The following is a 22,548-nucleotide window of genomic DNA, read 5'->3' as shown; positions in this document are numbered from 1 at the left end:
GAGATCTCCTATCAGTTATCCTCAATGATCCTGCACGTTAGATATGCAGTTAGTTACAGGAGCAGAAATGACTCAAGACACCCAGCATGGGTGACTTCTCACAAAAACCAAGAACCTGGAACAAACAGCATACCCTGCAGGTACATCAACAGGTTGGAGAGCATCCTGTCCAGGTGCTTCAGGTGGTCTAAAAGTTTTTTCCAGACAGCTGGGCTGGTTCCTGCTTCTTCCAGGTTGCTGGTCTGAATTTGGAGCTTTTGCAGCTTTACTTCCCTTTGTCTGAGAATGACTATCAGCTTTTTTTGTTTAATTTAGCCTGAAGGGGCCTAGTGAATCTAGTCAGTTTCAGGGACTTCCTGAAGCTATTTTGAGTTGTTTACCTTCCTGCTTTTAAGAATTTCCCTGCAGAATGGAGTGTTTCTATCTTGAAGCAAACTGTTACACAATACTCCACCTTCTCCCTGTACTTATTTTGCCCACTCTTTCACAATGATCCTTGAGCCTTGGATGGGGGTGGGGCTGGTGACTATAGTTGTCCACCTGTGATGAAGAATTTGGTTTGGCCACTGAGCTACAGCATCACTGTGCCCCAAGTTTTCCAGACATGTGTTTCCAAATCATGTATAGTGATTGTGGGTTTGAGGTTGACAACAGTGGTCATCTCTGGGCGTAACTGGGTATAAACACACGTTTAGAAGAAACTTGACAGACGTATCACATCCATCTAGTAAAACAATAAAAGTTGAGAACAGCAGAAAGGGGTAGATTGTTGGCTAATAATTTCTTGTAAAATTGAAACATTCCATCCTGCAGGGCTGGTCTGTAAGTAGGAAGGTAAATATTCAAAGAAGCAACAAGAAGTCCCTAAACTGAGCATATTCCTAGCCCCCATCCCACCCCAGAATACACAATAAAAGCTGAGCTTACCTTTGAGCCTAACCTCACCTTCAAAGACAACTAACAGTTCAACCAATCTTCAAAGAAGACTCTTTAAGATCAGACCAGCTACCTGGAAGAAGAAACCAGCCGAGCAGTCTGGAAAAGCTTTAGATCAGATTCACCAGGAAAGGAGGCTCTCCAACTGCCTGAGCTGTCTGCAGGCTATGTGGTGTGCTCCAAGTTTCCCTATTTTGTGAGCTGTCACCCATGCTGGGTGTTGGTAATGCAGCTGTCTTTGAGTCATTTTTGTTCCTGTAAGAAACCCCAATAAAACTCATTGGTTCACCAAGTTGAACTTTGGTGGTATCCATACTTTGGTTTGCTGTGGGATCCCTATTTAGGGTGTGTGTGTGTGTGTGTGTGTGTGTGTGTGTGTGTGGTATCAAAAGTGATGGGGAAAATACAATATCACTAGAAAATAGCAGATGCCTCAATCTATTTCAAGTATTGCTACTTGCTATAGAACAAGTCTAGACTCCCCTTCTTTCAGGCAAATCTAAATCTCTGCTAAGAAGTCATCCCCAAGTGGTACTGCTCAAAACCTAGAGGATGGCCTTGAAGGGAGGGGGAGTGGAACATCACTGGGGAGGAGCAGGTGGATTCTGAGAGCAGACTGCCAAGAGTTTCGATGTCACTGTGGCCACCCTCTTATTTGCCCTTAGCTAACTAACTTCTCCCAGTCTTGATGTGTAACATGAGGGCTATGCCACTCATTCCATTCCAGCCCAGAAGCTGATCAAGAGACACTGTATAAGTACAAACTACAGAGCCCTCAAGAAAATGCCATACTTGTAGGAAGTTCTCAGCCAGTGTTGCCTGAGCCAAGCCCACCTTAACCAGGCCTCTCCCTAAATATGCCACAGCCAGCCGGTTCTAATATTAAAACTGACCTATACAAAGTGTAGATCCAGTCTCCCACCTCCTACTCTCAATAAAGACAGTGAAACAAATCACACTGTGAGTTCAAATGGCAAGATATAAAAGGCAGGTGGGCGGGAGGGAGCTAGTTCCCTAGAAAAGGCTTTCTGCTCAAAACCTCCAGATTGCCTGCACTTTTTCACTGGTTAGTGTAATGACTGGGAAGTTCTAACTGCACATGCATTCAGGCTAGAGCCCCTCTCTGCAGCCCTGGAATCCCAGCCCTTAAGTGGAGGTAAGAATGGGTGGAGGGATGAGGTGGCATGTATTCTCATGGGGACTGCTTCCTGTGTGCTCTTCTCAAGCTTGAAGAAGGACAGGCAGTATAATTTACATCTTTCACTATCACTAAGGAGATTTCCCTCTGCCCAATGTATTGTATAATCTATCTTGACTCACAGAGTCTAAAAACTGAAGCTGGTATTGTCAGTCCTAACATCCCCCATTAAAAGACCGTGTTTCTGAACTAACTAACCTGGGGATTTGACCACTATCAACATTTCAGTAGGGAAATCTGGAAGCCAAACTATTGAATACCATGTTCCAGGAGGTAGGTAGGTAGGTAGATAGGTGTGTGTGTGTGTGTGTGTGTGTGTGTGTGTGTGTGTGTGTATGTTCTAACTGTAAAAATCCCAGCTTAGAAAGCATTTTTAGATGAGAACTGTCTATGCAGTAGGAAGATTGATGTTTTATGAAAAGGTATAGCTAGCCCAGGCTAGCTGGGAATTCCCTATGTAATCCAGGCTGGACTCAAACTATTGACCCTCCTATATTAGCCTCACCAATGCTATAATTACGCATGCATATAACCACACCCAATGATTTTGTTAATGTAATAATCTAACAGCTATTAAGAAATCAGTTTGTTGGCTAGTGTTTGTTTATAATCAAACCAATTGTTACTAATTGACTTGTGTGTCCCTTCCAAATTATCTCTCTCCCAAATACATTGAAATTATGATTCTTGCTTAATGTGACAGTATTAAGAGACTGGATCTTTGGGAGGAAATTAAATCAGGAGGGTGGGGCCCTAAGGAATGAGATTGGTGCCCTTAGAAAACAGCCTCCTGGACATCTGTATTCAGGCTCTATTCACCATCACGATACTGCAGATGACAGTGAGCAATCAGAAAGCAGCCCCCAGCAGAGCCAGCCATGCCAGCACCCATTCTTGACATCTACCTTTGGGCATCGGGAGAAATAAATTCCTGGCGTCTCCTCTATTAGAGCTGCCCAATTACACACATCTTTTCACTCGTTACATTCAGTTTCTCTCAGTATTTTTCACTGAATGAAGGGTTTCCCAATTATTTATAATTATTACAGTCTCTTTTGTTAGCTGGTGTTCGTCTCTGGTGTACTAATGAAGTAAATTGTTACTCCACATAGCCCAGCATTCTTCCTAGCTGGTTGGCATCTGAAGAAGTGACAAGCATGCTTTCTACATGGTTGCAAAAGTGGCCGTTTTCAATAAACTTGATCATGAGCTATTCAGTGTGTTTGTCAAATCTAACAGCTCTAACTCCTGATGTTTCTACCTGTTTTTCTTGCTAGCTACCCAAAAGCCATATATAGTATGTGACGTGTACAGAAGTTAAAACTTTCAAAACAGTGTTATGAACTGTGTGAATTGGGGTGGTTATAATGATGAAGAAGGGTGGGGGGAGGGGAGATTATATTACAGTAACAATTCTTTATATAGGAGAGGTGGATAAGATGTAGGCAAACCTCTACATTCTGAATCTCTCAACATTTTCCCCTAGAATGAACATTACTGAGTTTTATGGGAAAGTTATGTGAACAGAGACCTAGCTTCTGGGGATGGTGATAGCAGCTGCACACCATGGCCTGGTAGTCTGTGCCTGCGCTTTCAGCCTGCTCGTTGATGGTAGAAGGTTCTGTGTGATGGTGCAAACCCTGAAACTGTTCCTGTACCTACTGCCAGAGAAAGCCTTGCCCTACCTGGGGTAATGGCAAAGACGAGGAGGAGAAGGGCCAACTATCCCTGTATTTGGTCTCTGACATGCTCCAGGGTCTCTCCTCCTCACTGTGTCTTCCCAACAAGGCCCTCAGTTTTTCGACTCTATCCCCTTCCACGCATATACCAGGGGGTTGAAAATGACAGGGTACAAATGTGGCAAGAAAGAAAACAAGAAAAGCAGCAGCTTCCCCTCTTCCCGGGTTTCCAAGTTTCAGCCAAGCCCTGGAATTCCAGCGGCCCTGGAGGTTCTGCTGGCTCAGCGCCTATGAGCCCTGAAGCCCTTTCCTGCAAACACTCAGGTGGCTCTAGTGCATGACTTCAGCTTCCAGGGCTCAGGCTGATAAAGGTTCCCAGGAACACATGCTGTCAGCTTTTCTTACATCGGCTTTAAGTGAAGCATCCCTCTTCTTCTGTAGAGTCATTTCTGACTCATTACTCATGAACTTGTCATTCTCCACCAACCACCATGTACACTTCCTGCCTATATCACCATGTACACTTCCTGCCTGTATCACCTGTTATGAGACAGTTCATTCTACCACTGATTAGACACACAACTCTCTAAGGAACTCCTCAGATTTCTGCAAGTTTCTAAATCACCCACAGAAGCTCCGAAGTCCCCGCCATGCTGGGAATGCATGGCACAGACAGAGACAATCATTTTTTTTATTATTATTTATTTTTTTTTTTTTTTTAGATTCTGACTAAGACACATTTAAGAAATAGCAAAGCAGGTGATAGTAGAGTCTCTGGTACCTCTTATGCAAGCTCAGTCTCATTCATGGTCTCTACAATGGATTTGCATACTTGGGGTATTGCGGCTGTGTCTACATCTATTTCAAAGCAGCCACCACCCAGTCCCCCATTCCCCACAGGCTCTGTCTTCTGACTCTTCAGATGACACCGGAGGGCCAACAGGAAAAGGCGTCTCCTGATTCTAAAACTGCACCCTCTCTGGACGCACCCTCCAGATCCTCTTTGAGACCAGCTGAGCCAAGCGATTTCTGTGTCCCTACTCTGACACTGCAAAGCCACCATACAAGTGAGAGGTTCCACAGTTCCCCTTGAACTGACATGTCATGAGTTCAATGTCCAGCTCTCTAGGTTACAACTCTGCGTGCTTCCCTAGGTCAAAACAAACACAAGCGGCTGCTTTGAAAATCCCAATGACCCCATTTTGCACAGAAAGTGCAGAGCACCTGAGGTGTCCTTCCCCATACCCAGAGCTGCCCAACAAGGACCCAAGCTTTCTGAAATAATGCCAATTACACATGCCTAACTTCACACACACACTGGATGTGGTTTTTGAAAATTAGGCCTGGGTAAATTCCTGGTTTAAATAGAGTAAGAAAAGGGATTCTGAAATACACTATGACTAAAATCAGCCATTGCCATGCACTTAAAATACTCGCAAATTACATAAACACAATGCTACAAAGGAAGAGGCAGCAGAGCTCACACATATTTAGCCATCTAATACCCAAGCAGAAGGTTAAAGGACAATTCAAGCAGTCATTGCCCACAGGAAGAATCCTTTGTATAAAGAAATGACTAATTTAGCTGATTTCCTTAAAAATCAACACCATTAGAAATGTGTTTTGTCACAAAAGGGATTTTGTCACAACAGGCCAAGACCAACAAAAACAAAACACCTGTGAGTTAAGTTCCTTACTACCACTTTCTCACACAACTACTCTCTATCCTAACAATCTTCCCTGATAATTATAATAATCACTCTCTTCCCCCTGAGGGCAACCTGGTGTCTCCAAATCGGTGGCCCAGGAATCCCCTTCTCAGTATAGAGAGGGTGGCTGGGTTTTTCCACTGCCCTCACACCACCTCTAAGGTGTGGTAGATGGAAACCACAGCATCAGGGCTAAGTTCTGGCAGAAGTTTCAGGCAGACCTTAAGGCCAAGAGGGAAGGCAGAGTTCTGCTGCCCTTTCTAATGGTCTAAACAAAAGCTTAGGGGATAGGAGTGAAAAAGAATCTTTTTAGCACTGGGAGGAACTTCTGGCCACAAGGGTGGGAATGGGCCTTGCTGAAACAGAGCAGGAATTCTCAAGCTCCTCGAAAGTTACATTGCAAACAGATGCTTCTGGAATCTTTTATACACTTGAACCATCTGTAAATAAAACAAACGTATTTTCTAACTTACAAGTTAAAAATCAACCCCCAGAGAGAATAGGCCCTTATAAATGATGTACAATGGGTCTGCAGTCTAATACTTCCATTATAGAAGTTATTGTAACTATGACTGTGTCATTAGTGTTCTGGCCTTACTCACAGGCCCAACTGTTGAGTCTTGCTTGGAGCGAGGCTGTTAGGAATGAAATGTATCCCCTGAGCAGACTGGAACTCTGACCTCCCAGTATCCTAGAATGTGACCTCTTTATAGTCCATGTCCAAACACCACGACTGGTATAGATCACAAAGAGAAAATCTAGGCACAGGGAGTCACAGTGAGAATGTCATATAAATGCTGGAGTTACGATGTCATGTCAGGTAACAGCAAAAAGCAAGGGACAAGTCTTCAGCACAGCTCTCTTGGGTCCAGCAGAGGCAGCATGGCCCCCTCTAGCACCCTCATCAGAGTCTAACCACCAGAATAGGAAACTACTTTAGTGAACCATGCTTCAACATAGCAACCCTAACATATTACTGCACAGTGCTTCAGTACAAACACATGTCACCAAAAGGAAGTTTAAAGGAAAATGTTGGCATTTTATTCCAGGTAGCCTTTTGTGTTATACCACATCTTCCTCATCATTTCAGAATTATGACCAGTTGGGCTGGGGAGATGGCTCAGTTTGTAAAGTGTTTGCTGTGGAAACATGTGGACCTGAGTTCACATCCTACCACAGAGAGGGAGGGAGGGGAGAAGGGAGGAAGTAGGGAAACAGAGAGGGAAGGAAGGGGAGGAGGAGGTAGGGAAGAAGAAAGGGGGAAGGGAGGAGGAGGGAAGGAAGGAAGATGAGAAGACATAGATAGTCTGGCCAAACCGGTGAACTAGTTCAATTGGGACCTGTCTCAACAATAAGGAAGAGGGCGGTAGAGTAAGACACCTGACATCAGCTTCTGGCCTCCATATGCATGGACACACACACACACACACACACACACACACACACACACACACACACACACGCCTCCCATATATAACCAAACACACACACACACACACACACACACACACACACACACACACATATACATACACACACGCACGCCTCCCATATATAACCAAAGTTACCTAACACTGAAGTTTTAAATTTGAAACCAAGCTATGATTCAAACCCATTTTCATACCTTTTCACTTGGTGTGCATCTTACACAGGCAGTGTTGCTGCTGTCTGCTTTGACTTGTTTTCTCTCTATTGCTTTTGAACACCCTCTTGGTAAAAAGATTCCACAAACAAAGAAGGAGCCACCTATGAGGAGTAAGCAAATTCTGTTGTGCAGAACAAACACAGCCCACACTGGCTCTTATACTCAGGTTTTACAGCAGCCCTGTATCACATCATCCACAGCCACTTCCAAAGTTGCTGCTGGGTAACTGAGCACAGACTTAGAGCAACAATGCTTGACCACCTGTCAGTCAAGTACTAGGTGAGCCATGAAATGTTCCCCCTTGACCATCAATAATCCCAGTGCCACTAGGTACTGTTTCCAAGCCTACTTCACATGTCTGACTAGATAACAACAAGAAGGAACCTTCCAGAATTTGAAATACTTTCTTGATTTCCCTTAGTACTCTCCAGTTTTTCCACGTCACTCTGATGTTTTTGAGACCAAGCCTTGCTAGGCATCTATGGCCTAGAACTCAGAACCTTCCTGCATCTCATTCTCTAGCTTGAGAGTTTCAGGTGTACATTACCACTACAGTGGCTTTCTACCTCTTCTCCTTAGTCACTGCGAGTGCTAAAACCAATATCACACACGAGCAGTTCGTGTCCCCAATATCTCTGTGATAAGCGAGATGGGTAAAAGGCCCCTCAGAACACATGGCAGACATCTCTGATGGGCTCTTGGCACAGTGGGATTGCAAAGCCTCAGCTGTGGTCTCCCTGACACAGGAACTTACACCTAGAAACCACAGAGCAAACCCTGCATGATAGAGTACGGGAGGCAGGAAGAGGCTAACATCATGCAAATTTGCCTACCCACAGCCAATTATATGGAAAAGACACAACTAATTTGGAGAACAAAAGAGTATTCATTAATAATTGTGTGTGGGTTTTCCAGATGACTGGTACTTTAAACTGGGTTGATTTCCCAAGTCACAGTTATCCTGATTTGGCAGATGCTTGAAAAAGTAGTAAAAGAGGTGGGGAAACTAGCCTTTAAAGAAAAGAAATTAAAAGCAGAGAGAGAGAGGGAGAGAGAGAGAGAGAGAGAGAGAGAGAGAGAGAGAGAGAGAGAGAGAGAGAGGAAAGTTTAATTCAACACACCACTGCCAAAGGTCTACTTAGAGAGTGGCTGTCAAGCATATAGCAAAATTCTGAAGCCCCATCAATCATTTTTTAAACGATACATTCTTTACTAATTATTCATTAGGGTGTGGTATATTTGGAAAAGTGAAAATGGTGAAGGTAGGATGTGGCAGTGCTAAGTCAAATGCTGAGCTTTGCAAGCTGGGACACCTGACCATTTCTAGCTGGCTTTGGATGTCAATTCCTGCTGAGGAAATTAAAATTGGCAGCCAGTCAGATAATCTCTATTGCCAATCCCAAACTCAAAGTTAGCCTTCCTCAAACCATTTCAAAACATATTGTTAATAATGTAGGGCTATGGAATTTCATGATTAAACAATTCCAGAAAACGAATGCAATACATACAATTGGACAAATGCTTCACTGCAGAACTTCAAAACTTCTCTGAGATTTGAAACTGTTACTCTCCTAGGCAATACTACACAGCATGTGATATCAACAACCTTCTTTAATTCCTGGAACACTTTCAACATTTAATACAATCTGAGCATCACAGTGAACACAACTGAGAAACAGATTTAAACAAACAACTTCAGGAACTGAAAACCAGATACGGAGAGAAGCAAAATGTCTACCAGTAGAGTCAGTCCACTCAAGACCCCTCAAGCTTCTCTGTACTGTTTCCAGATCTGTGCAGTCCTAGCAGGACAGGTACACCCACTGTATCAGCTTTCTCTAGTGAGCGCAAAAGCGAAGCTTTAGATATTTCTCATCACATTTTCAGCTAATGAATTTCCAACTATTAGAATTGCATAATTTCCTTGACCCATACTCTTTTATGTAAACGGACTTGTGAGGGAACACTTCAAGGGAGGCAGGGACAAGTGAGGGCAGCTGTGTCAGATGTCACATGTGACTCCCATCTTCCATCTCAAAAAACATCAAGTGGCCATTATCTAAATTTGTGTGTGTGTGTTGAAAAAAAGATTTAGAAAACATAAGAAATGTGCTCGCCACCATAAAACTAATGAATTAGTTGAAATCCATGCCTATTTCCACTTACGATGCTTTTAAATAGTGTCAGCGATATTTCTTAAAGTGGCTGGTTTAGCTTATAGGTCAGGCAGGAAAAAGGAAAAAACCAAAACTACATATTCTGTTTGTGGCTCACGGTTGGTTGAAATCTCCATGAAACAAGATTTGATGTTGGGGTTGATGGTACAGGCCTCTAATCCCTGAACCTGGGAGGCTGGGGGAGGAAAATTATGATTCCAAGGCTAACCTGAGCAATAAGGGAGATTTTAATACAGGACATTTTTAAAAAGCTTACAACAGAAACTTCAGGGAAGCATAACTATGCAAGTATTTGAGAGCTGCTTCTTAATAGCAATGGCCACCCAAGTCCTTGTCACACACCAGGAAGGCAGCCACTGTCTTTTCCTTACCTACCCCAACAATGCCATAAGGTATGGTCATAGTTTCTGCCCCTGTTCCTAAGCTGGGGATCTTGGGTGACAGTTTACAATTATTCAACTTTCACGATTTTGACCCTGCATATTAACCAGGGCAGGTCTCATGTCTAGAAGTAGTTGGCCAACACACAAGGGACTCTGGTTTTATCTATTTTTTTTTAAATGTGTGCTTTTTCTTATGTTTTAGTATTGTCTTATTTTCTTCTTGTTTTAATTTTAGTTTTTCTGGGTTTTTTTTGTGAGAGTAAGAGAAACAACATGAAGTTGAGTCAGTAGGCAGGCAGGTGGGAAGGATCTAGGAGGAGTTGGGGGAGGGATAAGAATATGGTTAAAATATGTTGTATTTAAAAAAAAAACTGACCTTGAAATAAATAACAAAGCTTTTTCTTTCTTTCTTTCTTTTCCCCCTGAGACAAAGTTTCTCTATAGTATAGTCCTGGCTGGAAGGCTGGAACTCACTCTGTAGACCAGGTTGGTCTTGAACTCACAGAGATCTGCCTGCCTGTCTCCTGAGTGCTGGGATTAAAGGCCTGTACACCACCCCAACCTACCAACCAGCACCTTTTTTTTTTTTTTTTTTTTTTTTTTTTTTAATCACCTCACTCTCCCTCCATGTCTGAAGAGAATGGCTACCACACTTAGGAACAGGCACGGCATCCCTTGAGACCAGTAGGTCTCCTCAGCATTTCTCACAAGGGTCTCAAGTTTGGTACAGATCTCCCTTGACCAATGACAAACACCACAAACCCACCTGAGTACCGCTGAGGAAAATTCGGAGTATCACACCTACACAGGCTGCCCAGCTCTGGCCACCTCTAGCTCACCCCCATTTCAGTGCTCACCAGCTCCCCAAGAACTCCAAAACCTCTTGTCAAACTCCTTCAAACTGCAGCCTCTTTCAGGCTTCCCTGTCTAGTCTCTGAACAGAAGACCTAACGCCTCTCTCTGGTCTGGTCATTTTCCCCCTCAGTCTCACACCTAACTCAAGCCTATCACTGACTTCTGACACAACATTCCTGTAGGGCTAATACTTACCTCAGTCGCTCCTAAAAGTAAAGCCTACTTCCACCGACTCTTCCAAGTGCCTTCTAAAAAGATTTGTGCAGGCTGTCACTCTTGAACTGGGAGGGGCTTTCTTTTTTTTTTTCTTTTTGGTGCCTGGCTTTCCAAAAGGCACACCCTCCTCACTCATCTATTCTTTAAACCTTCTGGAATGTGCTTCCTCCTGCTCCCCCTTCCTGCCCCATTGCACACATAGGGCTCTGTGGAAACTTCAGATCTACAGACATACAACATGACCTCCCAACAGACAATTCTAACTGCCATTCACCAGCCTTTGTCTTCTATGACCTCTGGGCATCATTTACTGGAGCCAGCAATCTCTCTCCTTGAAAGGGCAGAATTCCAAGACTCTGCATTCTCTCAGAGTTCTGATACTTCTGTCACCTACTGTGTCAAAGGCCCAGCCCTGCTCCTTCCCGGTTAGAACTCACCTCCCCAAGGTTTGATGTCATCTCTTTCTTTGACAGCTCGGCTCCCGGGAGTGTGTTCAGTGACTCCCAAAGCTCTTTTCCCCAAGCCCCACTTCTAGATTCTAACTGTCTTCTGAACAAACTTGGGATCATAAGAAGGGAGAATAATGAGCAATTGGTCAGGCTAAGTTAAAATGGTCAGGACAAACTCATTGCCCTCCCATAGGTAGGTAGCAATTAACATACATTGATTGATTGATTGATTTTGAGGCAAGGTTGCTCTATGTAGCCCTGGTTCTCCTGGAACTCTCTCTCTGTGCATAGACAGCAAACTCAACAGATCCACCTGCCTTCTAAGTGCTGGGATTGAAGGCGTCCACACTATGGCCTTTTATTTCACAGATTCAATAGATGGCTCTATAGTTATAGGTGGTCTAGATGATCAAAACAAACACCAACCCCCCCCAAAAAAAACCAACACAACAACAACGAAAAACACATCTGAGGCTTTTGAAATGGCCTAATGGGAAAGGGTGCTTGCTGTCAAATCTGATTACCTGAGTTTTATCTCTGGCACACACAGTGGAAGGAGATCTCTGAATGTCAGGCTGACCATGAAAAGAAAAAAAGTCTATGCACCTATGTGAGGCAGTCTCCACACTGACCTGAAGGCAACTCCCAAACTGACTTGAAGGCAGCAAAATGTCTACAGCCCACTGTGACTCTCACCTGGAAATATAATGTCCCATTAATGGCTGGACACTTCCCTTTGAGAAACTGCTGTGAACTCTACAGGCCACTTGGCATTTCTGGTGTCTGGACAGAATGCCAGCAGCAGAATTTAGCAATCCTAACCCCTCCTTATTATAACATCTAAAAAATGCAGAAAATCTCTATAACAAAGTCCAAACTCTCCTATCACTGCTCCCAGTGTCAGGCAAACAAGCTACAGTAGCTTTTCAACTTCTGAACCAAGACTAAAACCTTCTTTACTTGAAATCCTTTCCTTGTCAAAGCAGTATGTCAGTAGCCACTCAGGCAGACCACCATTCCTCCATTCAACATCTATAGTTGACTGTAACACCTTCTAAGCCCAGGCTCTGCTCTCATCTATTTTAGTGATCATGATCTCATTGCTCACTACCCTTCAACCTCTGCCCTGAGTCCTGCTAACCTCAACTGCTCACTAGTTCCCCCAGTAAAAACTGCCTTCCCATCTTCAAAGCCTCTGTTGTAATTCAGCATCCACTTGAAAAGAAAGGCATGCACGATGATGCAGCCAATGTCCCATCTCTTGAGTTAGAAGCCCTGGCACTGACTGCCTTAGAGCCAGCTTTCACATCAGCCACAAAAAGCTTTTGGAGGAAACTGCCAATAAACACAGCATTTTAAGTACCAACTTGAGGGGCCCATGTAATGTAACTCCTCCTATGAAAAAACTGAATTACTTCCCTTTGTGTCCTCACTACCCCTTAGCTATTTCAATAGGCAGGACACTTAGCTTTCTGGGTGCCTCTCTCTCCCTGACCAGCTTTTTACTTCCTTATGACTTGTGACTGTTCAGAAAAATCACTTAACTTGCTCTCCACATTCAGTAACTAATACAACATTTCTGAGTTGCAGTTAAACGTTCCCTAAACTTTTGAAAAAACTACCTGCTTGAGTTGGTGGAGAACTTGACCTGTAAAACAGAATATGAAATGGATATGAAGTACTCTGCCAACTATGTAAACAGAAATGGTTAGGCTGATCATAAGAGATCTTAAACCGAAACGATGTGATTGTTTAGTTTTGGCTGTCCTAGAACTAGCTCTGTAGACGAGGCTGGTGGCCTTCAAACTCTCAGAGATCCACCTACCTCTGCCTCCCAAGTGCTGGAATTAAAGGCATGCACCTGGCCAAAATGATGCTTTATAGCCTGTTTCTACAAAGAACATGGGACCTAATTGTTAATGATGGGACTAAAATGATTGGGAAGGGAGGACATAAGAATCTGGATTAATGTGAAATAATGAGGCTATGTATTATTCCCTAACTACACAGCACCAAATGAACACAACTTACAAAGATACAGGCAACTGACCTATTGATGAACATGGATGGGCAAAATAAAACGCTAGCATGGTAACAAGTCTTTCTCTTACCCTATCCATTTGGCCTGGCCCTTTATCTGTCCTCTTCTGACCCCTCAAGCCTTGGATCCTCTGCAGCACATACCATCAACGTTCCATAGCCACTCAAACTCTGCTAGGTTGCATATTGAGAAGTGTTTCTATAGTGCTGTATTGATTTGTCTTCTAATGCTTACAGAAATCCTCTCTGCTTCGTTATACATTAAACACACCTCTTTGAAGTTACACCTCCCACCATACTGCACTTTGAAAAAGCTGTAAAAGAAGTTTCTGATGAACATAATCATGACTAGTCAAAATAAATTATAACCAGAGGAGAACATGCCAGAAGCAGAACAGTCTGCGTTTGTCACCTGCAATGCAGCAATGAAAATGGGGGTGGGGGAGTGGTAAATCTGTCCATAAACGGTTGTATTTATATGCAACTTTCAGTCTAAGAAAATGGACAGCTTTAAGAGTTTCTGAACACTCACAACAGCTACTCTTTAAAGTAAATATACTGGTTGATTTTGTCAACTTGATACAAACTAACTATAGTTTTCAGAAAGAGGTAGCCTCTGTTGAGGAACTGTCTCTGTTAAGACTGGCTGGTAGGCATGTCTGATGGCCATTTTCCACTGATGACAGATGTGGGAGGGCCCAGTGCACTGTGGGTAGTGTCACCCCTGAGCAAGGGTGAGTAAGCTAAGTAAGCCATGGAAAGCAAGTCAGTAAGCAGGGTTTCCCCCATGGTCTTTGTTGCAATTCCCACCTCTAGATTCCTAGTTTGAGTTCTGCCCTGACTTCCCTGACTAATGGGCAGTGACATGAAATTGTAAGCCAAATATATGTTTTCCTCCCCCAAGCTGTTTCTAGTCCCGGTGTTTAACACAGCAACAGAAACCAAACTAGAACAGCAACCTAGAATATGAAATTTCACATATTTGACTGCATCATGTCCACACTAGTTCATGTTTGTAAATCAATGCCTTAAAATTGTTTCTTTAAAAGAGTTTTGGTGGTCTGTTCAAAATAAGAAAATCTAATGTTGTTAAATGTAAAAAAAAAAAAAAAAGTACCAAAAAAAAATAATTTCCAAAAGGGTGGCATAGAATTTTTTAAAGAGAGAAAACCAGAAATAACAAGAAAAAAAAAAATCACAGGCTCAAGAAGATAAACAAGCAGTGGTGTGTGTGTGTGGGGGGGGCACATGCATGTACATGAGAAATAAGCAGTGGTGTGTGTGTATTTGTGTATAAGGGTATGAGGGGTCCTTCTATTTTTTTTTATGATAAATTCTTGTTTTCCTGCCTACTCTGACCTTGAATATCCATCCTCCCATCTGGATCTTCACAGTAGTTAGGACACAGGTATGTACCTGGAGGCCAGCCCTATGCTGGGTCTCCACAGTAGTTAGGACACAGGTATGTACCTGGAGGCCAGCCCTATGCTGGGTCTCCACAGTAGTTAGGACACAGGTATGTACCTGGAGGCCAGCCCTATGCTGGGTCTCCACAGTAGTTAGGACACAGGTATGTACCCTGGAGGCCAGCCCTATGCTATTCTTTGACAACGTCAACATGAAAGAATTCTTTAGTATGTCACCACAATTTTGAGAGACTAAAGATAACTATCCTTTCAAGATTTTTTACTTAAAAAAAAAAAATAATCCAAGAACTACATGCTTGTATTTTAGGTGGCAGGAGTGAATAGAATATTTAACTAACAGAGGAAGCCATGAACATTTTAGAACATTTCCTCCTGGTTTTGTTTTACTTTGTTAATTATTTATTTACTGAAACAAGTGCTCACTAAGTAGCTCAGGCTAGCCTCAAACTTGGAATCCCCCTGCTTTAGCCTCCTGACAGTTATAACTATCACACTCAGCTCCAATACTTTAAACTTTAAACATTATATTGGTGCTGGGTAGTGTCGCACATGCCTTTGATCCCAGCATTCAAGAGGCAGAGGAAGTTGGATCTCTGTGAGTTTGAGGGCAGCCTGATGTACATAGTGAGTTCCAGAACACCCAGGGCTGTTTCACAGAGAAACTCTGCCTTGGGGGGGTGGGGTGGGGGGATTATATTGGTTATGAAATTAACAAACACAAGCTAGTGTTCCCTACTTTACATTCCATTGTTTTCGGATTCCCTGTGCTTACAGTGGGGCACACATAGATTTTTCTCCAGGTCACAGAAATCTGAATAAGGTGTCATTTGTTCTCACCGTGACTTAAAAAGTGTTAAATACCAATAGCTGCACTGATTCATTAGTTTAACCCAGAATTGGGTTCCCCTATTTACTTATTAACCTGATCCTAACTCCAGAAAACCTGGTTTTCCTTGTCTACCATGTATCTGCCCGATTTTAAACTCCAGGGGGCTTTGGAATGCAGCAAGCCAAGCACACTGTATAAATGCAAGGTGAAAAACAAACAGACACCCATACAGACACTAGAGGACAAAAAGAAAAAATGTTTCTATTTCTGTGTAAGGTAAAGATGACATCTTTGAAAAATCAAACATACAAACAGCACAAAGGACAGGCTCCAGGAAACCAAGCTTGCCTGCGCTTAATGATCAAACCTGTCAGTTTTACAGCAAATTTAAACATGGCTAAAGAATGATCAGTGCCTTTTGCTTCCTGCTTTCAAATACCTGCACGAAGTAAAAACTAGAGTTGGGAGGGCTTGCTTCTACCAAGAGGATGCAAACACAGGAGCAACTGTTTAAAGGCAGAGATCCATGTTTCTGCTCACTAGTTCTTTTTTAAAAATGGATTGAGAACTCAAGAGCTTATACCCTCCTCTGAGGCTGCCCACAGCCTAAACACAGTCCCTTCTTAAGAGGCTGTAAACAGGGTCATTCTTTAGAGACCATGTCAAGGTCTCCTAGGACCTCACAGTGTCTCCAGGGACCACTTGATGCTACCCGCTCTGTGGGGACATTAATAATAATAACACCTTACGAGGACTAGCAACCACCACCTTGTGAGTGTGCATATATCTTTACTAGGCAGAACCCCAGGCTCAGGGAAGTGAAAAGGTCTGGGAAAGGTAGAGCCAAAGTTTGGAGAACTTGAGCCAAGGTCTTGCTGGGCAGGAGGAAGCACTGACCACAATGGCTAAGAAGGTAAAGGGTGAGATCTACATTTTCATCAGGCCTTAAGGGATGTGCTAAGAGGCAAAGTCTTAAATGGAAAAACAAGAACAGGATGTTTTATAATCATGTTTTATAACTAGTTTTTCAAAAGTGAATTGGGTTCCCCAAGATAGAATTGCTGGATTTAGCAAATAAAAACACGCAGCAAAACATTTCTGAGACATGTATTAAAAAAAAAAATGCTATCTGAGATTCTAATTTTACTGAACATCCAATATGCTGGCTGACAATTCTGGAGCAAAGGTTTTTGGGAACAAACAAAATGATTACAGTGCCTCAACTCCCCCATGTTAAACCCAGGCCACCCCATGCACTGCATGTCTTTCAGAGACTAAGTAAAGGGAAGTGCAGAAGGCTTAGCTGCTCTGGACAGGGCATCTTTCTTTTTTTCTGGTTGCAGACACAGCCTTTGACCCCAAAGACCTGGCTTTCACTAACCAGGCCATTTAATTTCACTGCCCATTTAATTTCCAGTGCCTTTTCCATATAGTGGGGATGAAACATAACTGAGGTGAAGGGAGGGTATATACCTCGATACCTCGAGTATTTCCTGCTTGATGAGATGTTAGAAACATTATCCACAGGATCTGGATCCCCCTCTCCCACTGAGAAATACATCACAAAGTTACAATAATTTTAACAATTTATGGTGCATGCTCATGACAACTGTCTATCTCATAAAGGAAGGAAAAAATGAAATCCACAAATGTGTTCAAAACATAATGTAAACTATGGAAAATACAGTGAGATGTCAAAAAGGCACACCTAGCTGAAAGGGGTCTACACTTCGAAAAGGCCTACGAGCAGGTGCCTAAACCCCATTACTTTGAATCACAAATACTACTGAATCACAAACACACAGAGAAAATACAAAATAAAAAGAGAAAGAACTTTTTTACACATACCAAACAAACCTCCAATCTCTGCCTAAATGTTTGCCTTTGTCTAACAAAAGTATGTAGGGATTGGCTTAGGCACCATTCCCCAAAATATCTTCCACATACAACTTTAATCTACAAACTTTACAAAACACGGATACCAAACACAAATTGCCGTGAAGAGAAACTGCTTGGCGAGGAGTAATCAACAGCCTTCCATGTCTTCTAAACAAGGCCAAACATTGAATCACTATGGAATTCCTCACGTGCAGCTACACCCAGTTAATCTTCAAGAAAGCAGCAAACTGTGTAAATCTACTTAAACTGGGGTGATAAGTACTTAGTCGAGCAAGGTTTGCTAAAGCACGCCTCTTGGAAGGCAAGCCCATTGGTTAAAGAGAGATAAACACACCCAAAGTCTTAACATTTACTCACCTACTTCCAAAACCCTATGACAAACCACTAGGGCAACACACTCAGCCAAAAAAGGCTTTGCTACATGTCATGATCTGCAAAACTAATACTACCTGACATCACTGAGTCTACTATCTCAAGGAAGAAGCTGCATGAAAGAAGTAAGGAAACATAAAAAAAAAAAAGCTTTAAAAAATTTCAAGAAACATAACCCGAAATACAACTGGAAATACCCACTTTCAGTTTATAAAGGCTTTTCAACTATGAAACACTTTCTTTTCCTTTCAAGCCACAATGAAATATCTTCACAATTACAGAAGTCCTGATCAATGTTTTCACTTCCCTTGAGGGACACTGGTTTCACATAATCATACTATCTACTTAAGGAATAGCATGTCTGCAAGTCACGACCTACAGAGATAGGATGTACCTATGTCTTCAGAAACTTAAACCTTTATCTGGGCACTGAGGAGCAGGTAGTCTTGAGAGTACTCTTACTACTATCCTACTGGCCTCAGCTGAGCAGGTGTATGTGCCTACAGGCCTGTGATGCAGGAAAATCCTGTTTATCCCAGGTGCCCTGGCTGCAGCACTTGGGGAGAGAAGGATAAGTCAGGCCCACCTCTGCTTCCACTGAAACTAGGTGGCTCCTACATATGTAAAATGCATAGTGGAGTAACAATCGTTCCGCAGAGCAAAATGCGGGCATCAATGCTCCTACCAAACACCTTGAACTCATCAAATTTTGCTCCACCCTTCACTTTCTGTCTCACAACATACACCCACAGTCACATGAGGGCGGATAGGGGACTAGGGAGCCATGGGTACTGACACCGAGAAACTTTACATGGGTGTTTCCTGGGATATACATGGCAGCAGGCACTTGTAGTGTGAGCTCTTAAAGCCAAGTGGCCAGGATTTTCCCTGGCTCTGCTCACTGGGTGGTATGGACTCTGGCAAGTTATTTAATCCATTAATCCTCAGTGTTCACTGTTAAGTAAGGACCAACATTACCTGCCCCACAGGGCTGCTGCCAACATGATGCAACCAGCTAATACACAGAAAGCATCCAGAATACGTACCATCAAGTAGTGAGGCTCTACTATTCCATGTGCCCAATGAGAGTGATTCCAGCTTGTATGTGCTCCAAAGGTGACTTAAGTATCCCTTACATTCCTTTTTCACTCCTCAAGGAAGTTAGCTGAAATCAGCTCTAACAGCTGATTATGTATTTCTAGATTAAAATCAACCGGCATTATAGGCCTGAAAATTACCAATTCTGTCACCATACTGAAGGAAGCATTACGGACTGAAAGGTGTGAGCTTAACATCACAAAATCTTATATATAAAAAAGGTATTAATTAGATTTCCCATTCAGGATCAGCCAGGATGAGATCATGAAGTCACTCTTGGTAAGCAGGTCCCTGAGCTGGAAGTGTGCTTTTCCCATGAATGGCAAAATACTAACAAAAGAGACCTTTGACTCAAATACCACTGGTACCCGAGGTCTTGTGCCTGTATAATGCCTACACATTCATTTCTTTCTTTGCCTATAGAAAAAGGAAAGTCTGTTTGTTTTTTCTGATTCAGTCAGCCCTTTTCGTCTTTGAATCTAAGGAGAGTCCTGAAAAGACCGCATCTTATCAGCATGCGCCAGCCAGCAGGCTGTCCCCCCTCCACACACAAGCCGCCAGGCTCTCTCAGCAAAAGGCCTCACCCTCAGAGCCTTTTCCCATTTCAGAGCTAACACCCCGCTGGGTTTTGACAACAAATAAATGAATACACAAGGCCCTAACATAATTAGCCATCCTTTCAGGTAGAGAGAGGTGGTGGGGGAGGAGGGGTTGGGGGAATACTTAGTGTAAATTGGCTTCCCTTCTGAAGTTAATGCTAGCACACAGCATCAGAGGGCACTTATTTTAAATAAAGCCACATGAAGTGAGTTTTCGTGATGTGATGCCTGTGGGTGAACCCTGACAATGTGGGTGGACGCTGATGTCAGCCAAGTCATCAGTACAGATTTTAATCTTCTAATCCACAGATTGGACTCCTTAATCCAGGTGAAAAGTGGCTGTGCCTGGGACCCAGTGGGCACGATCACCAGGGACATTTCCCTCCTTGAAAGGCAAATTTAACAACACAAAAAAAGGCCAAAGAAGAAAATAGAAAATTGTACTTTTTGACACTGTGGACACATTTCAGGTGGACTGATGTTGGGAAGGAGTTGTTTTTTGTTGTTGTTGTTGTTTTTGTTTTTTTTAAACCATTTAGACAGCCACACAATAATCCTGTAGGCATCACTGCCCCGAATATGGATCTGAGTGCAACCACAGTTTGCATGGAGGGATACGGTTTGCTGGTGTCATTACTGGGATAACTTAATTGATTTGTCTCTGTGGCTGAGGATGTAGACTTGGGATTTATTATGGAGGGAAAAGATCTGCAATGCTGTTTACTGTTTTTTTTTTTATTTTATTTTTCAACAAGCTTTCTGCCACTGACCTCTAAATGAGTTTAACCTTTTCTAAACAGACCTCCACATTTTTAACATAATTTAGAGCTAGGTTTTGTTATTGCTGCTGCTGAGGCTGTAGGATTTATCACAACATGGCTTCAGTAACCTTCTTTCAAAAACAAAGATGAACCACAAAACAAAAGACCGAAACTAAAACCTGCCAGTTGTACTCCTTTTCCAGACAGGGGATTCGGATCTAACCTTTTAAGTGCCGCTGGCATTCAATCTGTTAGAAAATGTATGAAACAAAATTAGCATAGGAAAAGGCATGTGTATGACTCAGGCATATCCCAGTATCTCTGTCACAGGATTTCCCGATGTTTCTGAAAACCTTGAGAAAGTGACAGAAGTTCCTGGTTTTTCGTTTTGTTTTTTCCTTCTTTAAAAAAAAAAAAAAAAAATAAGGGGCGCGCGCGAATACACCCCCCCAACACACACACACACACACACACACTCACACTCACACACATATGCGCGCGTCTTCCGGGTTTCCTATGAATCAGACAGGTTTCTTGGAGGTCCCCAGTGCAATGCCAAACGGCGTCCCGACTTATTCCGGGCTCCCCTGCACACAAAGGTCTCCAGGAAAACCCCAAACTTGTTTCGGACCGGCTGGGGCCCTGGTCGCGCGCCCGTCCGTCCCACCTCTCCGCCCGTCCCGGTCCCGGTCTCCGGGGCATCTCCCCGCCCGCCATCTCCTTCCGAGACTCGGTCACCGCCCCGCGCGGTCGCCGCAGGCCCGGGGAGCGCGGCAGCCTCACCTGCTTGCGGTAGGGTGTCCTGCAGCCGCCGGCGGCGCCGGGGTGGCCACTGCCGCTGGGGAAGATCATCGCAGGGCGCGGGGCGCTGGGGAAAGGCGGGCCGCGGCTCTCCCGGGAACTCCCTCTTGTCTGTCCGGGCCGGCGGAGGCTAAGGCCGGGAACTGACTCGCGGCTCCCGCCCTAAAAGTGCGGCGCGGCGCGCGCGGCCGGCGACTCTCGAGCAGCTCCGGGGGCCGCCGCCCTGCGTGCCATGGACCGGAGTTCGCGCGCGGAGCCGGCGGCAGCGGACGAGCAGCGCCGCCGCGTCCCCACCTCCCGCCGCCTCAACCACCGCCCCGAGAGCGCGCCGACCGGGGGCGGGGAAGCGGCCGCGCACCGCCTAGTGCCGCGCCCAGCCCTCCCGCCCGCCGTCGGGCGCGCCTGCTCCCCCGGCCTCGGCCCCCGCGCTCAGCCTCCCTGGCTGGGGCGGCAACCCGGACTGCGCGGCGCCCCCATCCCGCGCAATGGTTGGGTCTGGCGCCCCGCGTGCCGCACATTCCTGGGAGCAGCCACCCCAGGCCCTTCGGAGGCGACACATCGCCTGGGCTTCGCGCCCCACTTGGTAGCCCCTTTTAAGGGCATCGCTTGGGGAACGCTGGAACACCTGGATAGGAAGCCAACTGGCCGCCTTTTCTTTCATCTTCCACATCAGTCCTCCCGCCCGGCCCCCCCCCCCCATTCCCGAAAAGGCGCGGATAATTAGTCCCACTTCCCGGTACAAATCAGCCTTCCAGCACACCTCTTCGCCCCCCAATTCGCATGCTACATTTTTGTAAAGCAAACGGGTTTTCTCTCCAGTCCCTCACGCAAAAACACCCGGGAAAGTTTTCAATTTCATTCTTGTGCCACAGAGGAAGAGTTTTCTTTCAAAACGACAGTTTCAAATAGGCAGTGAAAAGCATATAAGCCATCTGAGTGGGGGATGTGTCCTTCCTGAACGCAACAGAAGTGAAATAGGAATGCGTCCTCAACTTAGTTACTAAATACGACAGGGCAAGAAAGGGACAAAGACAGAAGTAATTTCCTTTGTTCCCAGATGGAAAAAATAAAAACTGCTTCTCTGGCAGCCCCTTTTCACAGTCCCTTCTCTGAATGTGGAAACCTCAAAAGCTGGTGGTCATGGCATGCATGCCATTTCTGGATAGGGTACTAGGGCTGGTTGCCATCTTTAAATTGGCGGGCTCCCTAGCTAGTATTCCAGTATTCCGGGATTACAGCCACGGTACACATACACAGGTCTTCCTTGGCTTCTAACATCTTCCTGGAAAGGCCCATCTGCTATGGTAATGAAAAATCCCAGCTTGTCTAACAAGTGAAGGGGCTCAACTTCTGGCTGCCATAAAGAAAGCAGTGAATGTCAACAGAGGCTTTTCTGACAACAGCAAGTTGAAAAATATTCTTCCCAGATATTCTGCTGGTAACTTGGTAAACTGCTTCCATATTAGCCAAAGATC

The 22,548-nt window shown here is 44.2% G+C and overlaps 1 protein-coding gene across 9 annotated transcripts in view; it reads right to left on the bottom strand.

The window, feature by feature from the left end:
- Window positions 1–22,548, bottom strand: part of Rbms1 (RNA binding motif single stranded interacting protein 1) — a 206,504-nt gene that overhangs the window by 105,618 nt on the left and 78,338 nt on the right. Inside the window, exon 1 of one of the 9 annotated variants that reach the window (XM_051184590.1) lies at window positions 21,056–21,387. The exons of 5 other annotated variants lie outside the window; for them this stretch is intronic. In XM_051184590.1, coding sequence (XP_051040547.1) covers window positions 21,056–21,124 — 69 coding nt within the window. In that variant the 5' untranslated portion in view covers window positions 21,125–21,387. Of the gene's footprint in view, window positions 1–10,777; window positions 10,884–21,055; window positions 21,388–22,548 lie in introns of those variants that run through there. 3 more of the 9 variants (XM_051184591.1, XM_051184594.1, XM_051184595.1) reach the window with 3 other exon arrangements.

The sequence above is a fragment of the Phodopus roborovskii genome, unplaced genomic scaffold (assembly GCF_943737965.1).
Source record: "Phodopus roborovskii unplaced genomic scaffold, PHOROB, whole genome shotgun sequence".
Taxonomy (NCBI): Eukaryota; Metazoa; Chordata; class Mammalia; order Rodentia; family Cricetidae; genus Phodopus; species Phodopus roborovskii.
This window is presented reverse-complemented; position numbering and strand designations above follow the sequence as displayed.